Source organism: Drosophila virilis, chromosome 2 (assembly GCF_030788295.1).
Source record: "Drosophila virilis strain 15010-1051.87 chromosome 2, Dvir_AGI_RSII-ME, whole genome shotgun sequence".
Taxonomy (NCBI): Eukaryota; Metazoa; Arthropoda; class Insecta; order Diptera; family Drosophilidae; genus Drosophila; species Drosophila virilis.
The window spans coordinates 35324060-35338180 of NC_091544.1; the positions used below are offsets into that span (position 1 = coordinate 35324060).

At 25.6% G+C, this 14121-nt stretch overlaps 1 protein-coding gene across 1 annotated transcript; it reads right to left on the reverse strand.

Moving 5' to 3' along the window:
* Nucleotides 1-720: 720 nt before the first annotated feature.
* LOC116650019 (NADH-ubiquinone oxidoreductase chain 6-like) lies at nt 721-1842 on the reverse strand. The gene is given in 2 exon segments (XM_070206691.1): nt 721-1299; nt 1831-1842. Coding segments are annotated over 2 exon segments (591 nt in total).
* Between the last annotated feature and the right edge of the window lie 12279 nt (nt 1843-14121).

Genomic DNA, 14121 nt, shown 5'->3' on the forward strand with positions numbered 1-14121 from the left:
AGTTTGGAAATAAAAAACTATATTTCCCGACCGTGAATCTGTATCGGTTTATTATGTTGAATATCTGGAGTAAGACTGAGCTACCAAAATTGGCTTACGCTATATTTAAAGCTAAATAATAATTGGAGTACGTGACTTTTTGCAAAGGGACAGCGGCTGCAGCTTGTTTATGCTAGCGCCTTTCTGTTGATCAGTTTTTGTTTATAAATGATTGTTGACAATATGTGAGCTTGGCTGCAGAAGGCATTCTGCTCTTAGGATTTTTGCTGCTGTTAGCGTTATTTGAGTTCGGATGCAGAAGGCATGTTATTGTTATGATTATTCAGTTTGTAAACACACAATGGGTTATGCCATGCAATTAGCTTATAACAGTGGTTCAAAATGCTGTTGTTGTGAATATGTCACTATATAGATGTAAATTTTTTTTATTCCCCTGCACTTGCACGAGGTTTTTAGAGGGCCCTAATAAATGCACTTTGCACAAACTTTTGGAAGTCTCTCACAAGATTTAATTAACTATTTACTATTTAAAAGCTAAATTTACATCTGCGGTGTAATGTATAGCTAAAAACAATCCAGTTAAAATTTGGATAATTAAACATAATCCTAGTAAAGATCCAAAATTTCATCATCTTGAAATATTAATAGGTGCAGAGAGATCAACTAAAGCATTGTTAGCAATTTTAAATAAAGGGTAGGAGGCTCGTAAAGGTTTGTTCATTAATTTATAATTCGTAATGGTCCCTTGAATATTTTAGTAATTTTTACAATGACAATCAAAGTAATAAATAAATAATTTATTAAAAGAATTGTAATTAAGTTAGTAGGGAAGTTATAAAGTTTATTTAATGATAATGAATTTTCTAAAAAAGAAGAATAATTTGATAAAATTGATTCTATTTCGTTATTTAATAAAAAAAATCTAATTGAATTAAAAAAAAAAATTAAAATTAAAGATATAAAAAATAAAGAAATTGAAATTATAGTTAATTTAATTAATAGATTAAATATTTCATTAGAAGCTAAAGATGTGACGTAAATAAATAAGACTAATATACCCCCTAGAAATATTAAAAATAAAATATATGAGAATCACAATGTTTTTGTCATAAGTCCTGTAATTAAAGAAATTAAAATTGTTTGAATTAAAAGTGTTAATCCTATAGCTAATGGGTGAATTATATTTATAAAAATAATTGAAGTTAAGAAAATTAAAGAATACAAAATTATTTGAAGAATTTCAAGAGGTAGTTTATATAAAATATTAATTTTGGGGATTAATAAAAAAGAAATTCTTGTCTCTTGAAGTTTTAAAAGAATTTATCTTATTTTTGATTTACAAGACCATTGTTTTTATTAAACTATTAAAACTAATGAATATAATTTTGTACGGAAGCTTACCAATAATTTTATTTATTTGTGGGTTATTTTGTTTTGTTTCTAATCGAAAACATTTGTTATTAATACTTTTAAGTCTTGAATTTATTTAATTGAATGGGAATGATTATTTTCAATCTTTTAAAATTATATAATGTTAAAATTAATTTGTTTTTTAGTATTTTTATTACCTCTTTGTTTTATTAATAATATATTTTGAATGCTACAGGTTTTATTATTTTTTATTAGTTTTTTATTTTTATTAATAAATAAATTTTATAAATTATTGAATAAATATTTCTTATTTTTTAGGATATCATATACTTTCTTATGGGTTAGTTTTATTGAGTTTATTAATTTGTTCATTAATATTAATAGCAAGAGAAAGCGTTTATAAATATAATAATTATAAGAATTTAATTTTATTAAATATTGTTATATTATTATTATTACTTGTTTTAACATTTAGAAGAATGAGTTTATTTATATTTTATATGTTTTTTTTTGAAAGATGTTTAATTCCAACTTTATTCTTAATTTTACGTTGGGGGTATCAACCTGAACGATTGCAAGCTGGTAGTTATTTATTATTTTATACTTTATTAGTTTCTTTACCTATATTAATTGGTATTTTTTAATTAATAAATAAAATAGGAACAATAAATTTTTATTTAATAAATAATGAATTTTCTAAAAAAGAAGAATAATTTGATAAAATTGATTCTATTTCGTTATTTAATAAAAAAAATCTAATTGAATTAAAAAAAAAAATTAAAATTAAAGATATAAAAAATAAAGAAATTGAAATTATAGTTAATTTAATTAATAGATTAAATATTTCATTAGAAGCTAAAGATGTGACGTAAATAAATAAGACTAATATACCCCCTAGAAATATTAAAAATAAAATATATGAGAATCACAATGTTTTTGTCATAAGTCCTGTAATTAAAGAAATTAAAATTGTTTGAATTAAAAGTGTTAATCCTATAGCTAATGGGTGAATTATATTTATAAAAATAATTGAAGTTAAGAAAATTAAAGAATACAAAATTATTTGAAGAATTTCAAGAGGTAGTTTATATAAAATATTAATTTTGGGGATTAATAAAAAAGAAATTCTTGTCTCTTGAAGTTTTAAAAGAATTTATCTTATTTTTGATTTACAAGACCATTGTTTTTATTAAACTATTAAAACTAATGAATATAATTTTGTACGGAAGCTTACCAATAATTTTATTTATTTGTGGGTTATTTTGTTTTATTTCTAATCGAAAACATTTGTTATTAATACTTTTAAGTCTTGAATTTATTTAATTTAATGGGAATGATTATTTTCAATCTTTTAAAATTATATAATGTTAAAATTAATTTGTTTTTTAGTATTTTTATTACCTCTTTGTTTTATTAATAATATATTTTGAATGCTACAGGTTTTATTATTTTTTATTAGTTTTTTATTTTTATTAATAAATAAATTTTATAAATTATTGAATAAATATTTCTTATTTTTTAGGATGTCATATACTTTCTTATGGGTTAGTTTTATTGAGTTTATTAATTTGTTCATTAATATTAATAGCAAGAGAAAGCGTTTATAAATATAATAATTATAAGAATTTATTTTTATTAAATATTGTTATATTATTATTATTACTTGTTTTAACATTTAGAAGAATGAGTTTATTTATATTTTATATGTTTTTTTTTGAAAGAAGTTTAATTCCAACTTTATTCTTAATTTTACGTTGGGGGTATCAACCTGAACGATTGCAAGCTGGTAGTTATTTATTATTTTATACTTTATTAGTTTCTTTACCTATATTAATTGGTATTTTTTAATTAATAAATAAAATAGGAACAATAAATTTTTATTTAATAAATAATGAATTTTCTAAAAAAGAAGAATAATTTGATAAAATTGATTCTATTTCGTTATTTAATAAAAAAAATCTAATTGAATTAAAAAAAAAAATTAAAATTAAAGATATAAAAAATAAAGAAATTGAAATTATAGTTAATTTAATTAATAGATTAAATATTTCATTAGAAGCTAAAGATGTGACGTAAATAAATAAGACTAATATACCCCCTAGAAATATTAAAAATAAAATATATGAGAATCACAATGTTTTTGTCATAAGTCCTGTAATTAAAGAAATTAAAATTGTTTGAATTAAAAGTGTTAATCCTATAGCTAATGGGTGAATTATATTTATAAAAATAATTGAAGTTAAGAAAATTAAAGAATACAAAATTATTTGAAGAATTTCAAGAGGTAGTTTATATAAAATATTAATTTTGGGGATTAATAAAAAAGAAATTCTTGTCTCTTGAAGTTTTAAAAGAATTTATCTTATTTTTGATTTACAAGACCATTGTTTTTATTAAACTATTAAAACTAATGAATATAATTTTGTACGGAAGCTTACCAATAATTTTATTTATTTGTGGGTTATTTTGTTTTGTTTCTAATCGAAAACATTTGTTATTAATACTTTTAAGTCTTGAATTTATTTAATTTAATGGGAATGATTATTTTCAATCTTTTAAAATTATATAATGTTAAAATTAATTTGTTTTTTAGTATTTTTATTACCTCTTTGTTTTATTAATAATATATTTTGAATGCTACAGGTTTTATTATTTTTTATTAGTTTTTTATTTTTATTAATAAATAAATTTTATAAATTATTGAATAAATATTTCTTATTTTTTAGGATATCATATACTTTCTTATGGGTTAGTTTTATTGAGTTTATTAATTTGTTCATTAATATTAATAGCAAGAGAAAGCGTTTATAAATATAATAATTATAAGAATTTAATTTTATTAAATATTGTTATATTATTATTATTACTTGTTTTAACATTTAGAAGAATGAGTTTATTTATATTTTATATGTTTTTTTTTGAAAGATGTTTAATTCCAACTTTATTCTTAATTTTACGTTGGGGGTATCAACCTGAACGATTGCAAGCTGGTAGTTATTTATTATTTTATACTTTATTAGTTTCTTTACCTATATTAATTGGTATTTTTTAATTAATAAATAAAATAGGAACAATAAATTTTTATTTAATAAATAATGAATTTTCTAAAAAAGAAGAATAATTTGATAAAATTGATTCTATTTCGTTATTTAATAAAAAAAATCTAATTGAATTAAAAAAAAAAATTAAAATTAAAGATATAAAAAATAAAGAAATTGAAATTATAGTTAATTTAATTAATAGATTAAATATTTCATTAGAAGCTAAAGATGTGACGTAAATAAATAAGACTAATATACCCCCTAGAAATATTAAAAATAAAATATATGAGAATCACAATGTTTTTGTCATAAGTCCTGTAATTAAAGAAATTAAAATTGTTTGAATTAAAAGTGTTAATCCTATAGCTAATGGGTGAATTATATTTATAAAAATAATTGAAGTTAAGAAAATTAAAGAATACAAAATTATTTGAAGAATTTCAAGAGGTAGTTTATATAAAATATTAATTTTGGGGATTAATAAAAAAGAAATTCTTGTCTCTTGAAGTTTTAAAAGAATTTATCTTATTTTTGATTTACAAGACCATTGTTTTTATTAAACTATTAAAACTAATGAATATAATTTTGTACGGAAGCTTACCAATAATTTTATTTATTTGTGGGTTATTTTGTTTTATTTCTAATCGAAAACATTTGTTATTAATACTTTTAAGTCTTGAATTTATTTAATTTAATGGGAATGATTATTTTCAATCTTTTAAAATTATATAATGTTAAAATTAATTTGTTTTTTAGTATTTTTATTACCTCTTTGTTTTATTAATAATATATTTTGAATGCTACAGGTTTTATTATTTTTTATTAGTTTTTTATTTTTATTAATAAATAAATTTTATAAATTATTGAATAAATATTTCTTATTTTTTAGGATGTCATATACTTTCTTATGGGTTAGTTTTATTGAGTTTATTAATTTGTTCATTAATATTAATAGCAAGAGAAAGCGTTTATAAATATAATAATTATAAGAATTTATTTTTATTAAATATTGTTATATTATTATTATTACTTGTTTTAACATTTAGAAGAATGAGTTTATTTATATTTTATATGTTTTTTTTTGAAAGAAGTTTAATTCCAACTTTATTCTTAATTTTACGTTGGGGGTATCAACCTGAACGATTGCAAGCTGGTAGTTATTTATTATTTTATACTTTATTAGTTTCTTTACCTATATTAATTGGTATTTTTTAATTAATAAATAAAATAGGAACAATAAATTTTTATTTAATAAATAATGAATTTTCTAAAAAAGAAGAATAATTTGATAAAATTGATTCTATTTCGTTATTTAATAAAAAAAATCTAATTGAATTAAAAAAAAAAATTAAAATTAAAGATATAAAAAATAAAGAAATTGAAATTATAGTTAATTTAATTAATAGATTAAATATTTCATTAGAAGCTAAAGATGTGACGTAAATAAATAAGACTAATATACCCCCTAGAAATATTAAAAATAAAATATATGAGAATCACAATGTTTTTGTCATAAGTCCTGTAATTAAAGAAATTAAAATTGTTTGAATTAAAAGTGTTAATCCTATAGCTAATGGGTGAATTATATTTATAAAAATAATTGAAGTTAAGAAAATTAAAGAATACAAAATTATTTGAAGAATTTCAAGAGGTAGTTTATATAAAATATTAATTTTGGGGATTAATAAAAAAGAAATTCTTGTCTCTTGAAGTTTTAAAAGAATTTATCTTATTTTTGATTTACAAGACCATTGTTTTTATTAAACTATTAAAACTAATGAATATAATTTTGTACGGAAGCTTACCAATAATTTTATTTATTTGTGGGTTATTTTGTTTTGTTTCTAATCGAAAACATTTGTTATTAATACTTTTAAGTCTTGAATTTATTTAATTTAATGGGAATGATTATTTTCAATCTTTTAAAATTATATAATGTTAAAATTAATTTGTTTTTTAGTATTTTTATTACCTCTTTGTTTTATTAATAATATATTTTGAATGCTACAGGTTTTATTATTTTTTATTAGTTTTTTATTTTTATTAATAAATAAATTTTATAAATTATTGAATAAATATTTCTTATTTTTTAGGATGTCATATACTTTCTTATGGGTTAGTTTTATTGAGTTTATTAATTTGTTCATTAATATTAATAGCAAGAGAAAGCGTTTATAAATATAATAATTATAAGAATTTATTTTTATTAAATATTGTTATATTATTATTATTACTTGTTTTAACATTTAGAAGAATGAGTTTATTTATATTTTATATGTTTTTTTTTGAAAGAAGTTTAATTCCAACTTTATTCTTAATTTTACGTTGGGGGTATCAACCTGAACGATTGCAAGCTGGTAGTTATTTATTATTTTATACTTTATTAGTTTCTTTACCTATATTAATTGGTATTTTTTAATTAATAAATAAAATAGGAACAATAAATTTTTATTTAATAAATAATGAATTTTCTAAAAAAGAAGAATAATTTGATAAAATTGATTCTATTTCGTTATTTAATAAAAAAAATCTAATTGAATTAAAAAAAAAAATTAAAATTAAAGATATAAAAAATAAAGAAATTGAAATTATAGTTAATTTAATTAATAGATTAAATATTTCATTAGAAGCTAAAGATGTGACGTAAATAAATAAGACTAATATACCCCCTAGAAATATTAAAAATAAAATATATGAGAATCACAATGTTTTTGTCATAAGTCCTGTAATTAAAAAAATTAAAATTGTTTGAATTAAAAGTGTTAATCCTATAGCTAATGGGTGAATTATATTTATAAAAATAATTGAAGTTAAGAAAATTAAAGAATACAAAATTATTTGAAGAATTTCAAGAGGTAGTTTATATAAAATATTAATTTTGGGGATTAATAAAAAAGAAATTCTTGTCTCTTGAAGTTTTAAAAGAATTTATCTTATTTTTGATTTACAAGACCATTGTTTTTATTAAACTATTAAAACTAATGAATATAATTTTGTACGGAAGCTTACCAATAATTTTATTTATTTGTGGGTTATTTTGTTTTGTTTCTAATCGAAAACATTTGTTATTAATACTTTTAAGTCTTGAATTTATTTAATTTAATGGGAATGATTATTTTCAATCTTTTAAAATTATATAATGTTAAAATTAATTTGTTTTTTAGTATTTTTATTACCTCTTTGTTTTATTAATAATATATTTTGAATGCTACATGTTTTATTATTTTTTATTAGTTTTTTATTTTTATTAATAAATAAATTTTATAAATTATTGAATAAATATTTCTTATTTTTTAGGATGTCATATACTTTCTTATGGGTTAGTTTTATTGAGTTTATTAATTTGTTCATTAATATTAATAGCAAGAGAAAGCGTTTATAAATATAATAATTATAAGAATTTATTTTTATTAAATATTGTTATATTATTATTATTACTTGTTTTAACATTTAGAAGAATGAGTTTATTTATATTTTATATGTTTTTTTTTTGAAAGAAGTTTAATTCCAACTTTATTCTTAATTTTACGTTGGGGGTATCAACCTGAACGATTGCAAGCTGGTAGTTATTTATTATTTTATACTTTATTAGTTTCTTTACCTATATTAATTGGTATTTTTTAATTAATAAATAAAATAGGAACAATAAATTTTTATTTAATAAATAATTTTATATTTAATTGTGATAGATTTGTTTAGTATGTGCTTCTTTAGTAAAAATGCCAATATTTTTAGTTGATTTGTGGATACCTAATGCTCATGTTGAAGCTCCTGTATCTGCTTCTATAATTTTAGCCGGAATTATATTAAAATTAGGGGGTTACGGAATATTACGAGTTTTATCAATTTTGCAGATAATAAATTTAAAATATAGATTTATTTGAATTAGAATTAGATTAGTTGGAGGAGTTTTAGTTAGATTTGTATGTTTACGTCAAACTGATTTAAAGGCTTTAATTGCTTATTCTTCTTGTTTTAGCAGGACTTTTAACTATATCTTATTGAGGTTTATGTGGATCTTATAGATTAATAATTGCTCATGGACTTTGTTCTTCAGGATTATTGTTTAGCTAATGTATCTTATGAACGATTAAAGTGAATTGCATTTAAATTGTGGCTTAAATTGGTTGTAAATAAGAGTTGGGTTATTAACTTGTGTAGCATGCGTACATATGTATATACATACATATGAATAAGGCTGCAACACTTTGTTGTTATGCCAACAGAATGCAAACATAAGCAGCGACTTTGTCGCAGCGCGCCTAACGATAAGTGCCCTCTGCGCATATTCAAGTGCAGACGAAATATGATCCGCACTTGATAACAACGACCGCCCAAATAGCTACGTCAGCGTTCTCACGCTTGACCGTCGTTGTGTATACATATGTGCGCGCATGACTCTCTCTGACTCTCTTGCTGTATATAATAAGCCAAAAACCATGTATGTAAAACGGCTGCTCACTGCTTCGCGGTGGACAGCTCGAACTCGAAAAGAAAACAGATAATAAAGAACCATCAAGAAAGACGGACGTCTTTTAATCTTGGAACCATTACATGGCGACCGTGACAGGACGTCACAAAAACATGAAAACGTTAAGATACATAACTTCAACTCTAATTTTAAACCAGTCATAAAAGTAATTAAAGGAAGTAAATTAAAAGGAAATATCACTCAAAAACAACTGAAACAACGAAGCATCTGGAACGGCACACACCCTGGAGAATCAAAAATTAACTGAGTGAGTACAGGGGGCATGAGCTCTAAAAATACTTTAAAGCTAAAAAGGCGCAGTGGCATTAAAGAGCGGATCAGGCAAAGAAAGTCTGAGATCGTAAGACTCTTATATAAGGCCCAAAACCCAATACCTTGGGAAACTGCAGTCAAGCTACATGACGAACTCAAACATCTTGAGTCGTTAAACAAAGTAAAGAGCCCCCCCCTGTCACTCAGAGGAAAAACTTATTAATCCAGTTTCAGTCAGCAGACTGCGAGGGACCGCTTTACAGCCAACATTGCCTGGGCACATGTCGGCCACCCACGAGTAAAAACTAGTACGAGAGGCAAACCGCCCCTTGTACCAACGCTGGAAAACACCAAGGGTGAACTGACCGACAGCGCCACAGAGGGCGTACAGCAAAAAAAAAATGTATAATTATAATTATTATTAAAATATTTGTAAAACTATTGTAATGCCCGACGACAATTGAGTCGACCGGCAAGACGTTTGGCCCGTAAAGCCATTCGAAATACTAGGCAGGATAAAATGTACATTCAGTAAAAACTGAATTAATATTTAATTTCTCCCCGCCCACGGGCGTAAATACAAAAAATTTTTAAATATAAACTCAAACTACAAACCTTATAAAGTTAATGAATAGCGTTAACAAAACTATAAGTTCATATATAAATCAAGGACCCAAGTATATATTAAGAATAACAACCTCAAATATGGGTTTGGTAGACGTTAAGACTGTTGACTCGACGGCTAACGTAATAAATAAAGTTGAGGTCAGCAACACAGATGTAAAATTGATAACAATTTTTGTCGTTATGATATTTGTCATATTAGTAGGACATCTATTGTACAAATTATATACGTATCATAATAAATGCATAAAAAAGAGATACCAGAGTCACGCAAATGACCTGGATAAAATCTAAATTTTTCTTGAACAATGATAAGCGACAAAATAAATAAATAAAATGAAATATATATATTCTTATTACCAGAAATGCCTATTAATAAGTTTGCGATAGAAGTATACTTAGAAGCAATATATAATAGCGACGCAGACTTTAGAATTCGTGCATTGAATATTCTACAACAATAAGATAAAAGGCATAATTTTAAATACACTGCCATAAGTTGGCATTAAAGAAATAGTGGTCCAGTGGACGGCGAGTGCCCAATTATAATGGTAAAACTTCATAAATAGAGAACTATGGAATGGAGTGAATTAGCGAAAAAAATAAATAATTTCAAAGATAAATTCGAAAAATCTTATAAGTGTGTTAATAAGAACGCACCTATAAGGGTTGAAACGCTAATTCACCACATAAACATATTAGTGCTAAACTATAATAACATAGTTCAACTTTATTTAAGTAAAGAAAATAGGCTTACAGAGCAGCATGTAAATGAATGTAAGAAAATAATCAAATCACTTGGGACTAGAATATCGAATATCAGCACTAGGCACAACATAGTAATAGATATCCCAACAGATTTAAAATTAATGGCAACTTTTGAACCAGATCAACTAGAAGAACTGAATGAGTCTAAGCCAACACTAAATAGTGACCCTGATACTGAAGCTGATAGCGACATTGAGCCACTTGAATTAACAGAACCAAACATGGCTGTAAATCAAGTGGCCTTAGACCGCGAATATGTAAGACAGGTATCGTCTACAATTCCGGAATTTTATGGCAAAAAGCTATCACTGGCCAGATTTCTAACGGCTTTAAGACTAGTCGATCGTACTAAAGGTACACAAGAAGACTTAGCCGTAGAAGTCATAAAGTCTAAAATAATTGGCCCAATTTTGTACAAAGTACAAAATGAAACATCCATTATTGGTATTATAAATAAATTAAATACCAATATCAAAGGCGAGTCAACTGACGTTATCAAAGCTAAGTTGCTTAACATAAAGCAGAAAGGCAAGTCAGCCTCGCAATATACAGCTGAAATTGACAGTTTGCGTAAGCAACTGGAAGCAGCCTATATTGACGATGGACTAGATTTTGATAACGCAGAGAAATTTTCTACTAAAGAAACAATATTGCGAATACGAAAAGCTTCGCATAATATTAGAAGCGGGCAATTTCAGCAATTTCAATGATGCTATGGGTAAATATATCCAATGCAGCACTGAAATGACTGGATGCCCAAGTACAATATTGTACTACAAAGGCAGAAACGATCGTGGAAATTACAGCCGTAACAACCAAAGAGGTAGAGGCAATAGCCGCGGCAATAGTAATTTCCACTATAATGGTAATAACAACAATAGGGGTAATTTCAGAGGAAATTACCGAGGTGGCAACCGAGGTAGAAACAATTCAAACCGAGGTGGCTACCAAAACCAGAACAGTAACAATAGAGGTAATGTCCGAGTAACTCAAGGTAACTCGGAAAACCAACAGACCCCCTCAGATGTTCAAAGCCAATAAATGGCTCAATAAAAACCATCAACCTTAATCTTAGCATGTTTGTAAAAATTAAGAATGAAAGAACAGGTAACAGATATATTCGAAAATGTAAACGAAAAAATTACTACCCAAATATCGGGTATTGGCGAAGGCATAATTCCTTCAAAAGGCTTAGCCTTTATAGAACTCACTACAGGCAAATATATAATTCCACATAATTTTCATTTAGTCGAACAAAAGTTCCCAATACCGAGTGATGGCATACTAGGCATAGATTTTATAAAACAATATAATTGCCAACTAGATTTCACTCAAAGTGGCGACTCACTTATTCTTCGCCCAAACAACTTAAATTATCCAATTCGATTAAAAATACTTCATACTTGTGACAATAATGCCACAGTACTCCCAGCTCGTTCCGAAGTTGTCCGTGAAATACAAATTCCCTCAATACAAAATCAAATTCTTATATTAAATCAAGAAATTGATGAAGGAATTTACATCGCAAACACGATATCCAATCACAAAAATACATATGTCCGTATTATAAATACAACAAATGCCAATAAGATAGTAAACTTAAATAAAATAAAATATGAAACTTTGAACAATTATGATATAGTAAAAGAAACCAACGAAGGAAGAGACAACTTCGTTATGGAAAAATTAATCAAAAACTTTCCACCTTTATTTAAAAATCAATTAAAAGATTTATGCACCAGATATACCGACATATTCGGATTAGAAACCGAATCGATAACAACTAATAATTTTTACAAGCAAAAGCTTAGATTGAAGGATTATGAGCCCGTATACATAAAAAATTATAGAAGTCCTCACAGCCAAGTACAAGAAATTCAAGCCCAAGTGAAAAAATTAATAGACGACAAAATAGTCGAACCATCAGCCTCAGAGTATAATAGCCCACTTTTATTAGTTCCGAAGAAGTCCCTTCCGGACTCTGACAACAAGAAATGGCGATTAGTAATTGACTATCGTCAAATTAATAAAAAGCTATTGTCCGATAAATTTCCGCTACCGAGAATTGATGATATTCTAGATCAGCTAGGTAGAGCAAAATATTTTTCATGCCTAGACTTAATGTCTGGCTTTCACCAAATCGAACTCGAAAAATGTTCTAGAGATATAACGTCATTTTCAACGAGCAATGGCTCGTATCGCTTTACGCGATTACCATTTGGCTTGAAAATAGCCCCAAACTCCTTTCAAAGAATGATGACAATAGCATTTTCTGGTCTCGAACCATCTCAGGCCTTCCTTTATATGGATGATCTGATAGTAATCGGCTGTTCCGAAAAACATATGGTCAAAAATTTAACTGAAGTTTTTGACAAATGTAGGAAATTCAACCTGAAACTACATCCAGAAAAATGTTCATTTTTCATGCATGAAGTCACATTTTTGGGACATAAATGCACTGATAAAGGAATCTTGCCAGACGATAAAAAATACGACGTCATAAAGAACTACCCAGTCCCACATGATGCGGACAGCGCTAGGCGATTCGTTGCATTTTGCAATTACTATAGGCGCTTTATTAAAAATTTTGCCGACTATTCACGTCACATAACAAGATTATGTAAAGACGTTAAGTTCGAATGGACATCTGAATGCCAGAATGCCTTCGATCACCTCAAAATGGCTCTTATGAACCCAAACTTGTTACAATATCCAGATTTCGCTAAAGAATTCTGCATAATAACTGATGCAAGTAAGCAAGCGTGCGGAGCGGTTTTAACTCAAAACCATAATGGACTCCAACTTCCAATTGCATACGCATCAAGATCCTTTACTAAAGGAGAAAGTAACAAGAGTACTACTGAGCAAGAATTAGCGGCTATTCATTGGGCAATAATGCATTTCCGACCATATATTTATGGTAACCATTTCACGGTTAAAACTGACCATAGACCGCTAACCTACTTATTTTCAATGGTAAATCCAAGTTCAAAGTTAACACGTATGAGGCTTGAATTAGAGGAATATAATTTTACGGTAGAATATCTGAAGGGTAAAGATAATTTCGTAGCCGATGCGTTATCAAGAATAACCATAAAACAGCTACAGGAAATAACAGGGACAATCCACAAAGTCACTACAAGATATCAAAGTAGACAAAATTCCTGCGCAGGAAAATATCAGGTAGAATTGCCAAGGCAATCTACAGAAAAAGCTTCACAGCCCAACGTATACGAAGTCATTAACAATGACGAGGTACGCAAAGTAGTGACCTTTGATATAAAAGATACGCTTTGTTTCTTTAAACATGACAAGAAAATTATTGCAAGAATTAACATTGGTGATCTATATACAAATGGAAATATTGACTTAGGTCAACTATTCCCAAGGCTCGAAAATGAAGCCGGTATATTGAAAATAAGCCAATTGAAAATGGCACCGTGGGAAAATATCTTTGATACAATTTCAATAGATAATTTCAAAAATATGGGCAATAAAATATTGACTAAATTAAGGGTAGCGCTACTCAACCCGGTGACCACAATAACAAACAATAAAGAAAAAGAAGCTATA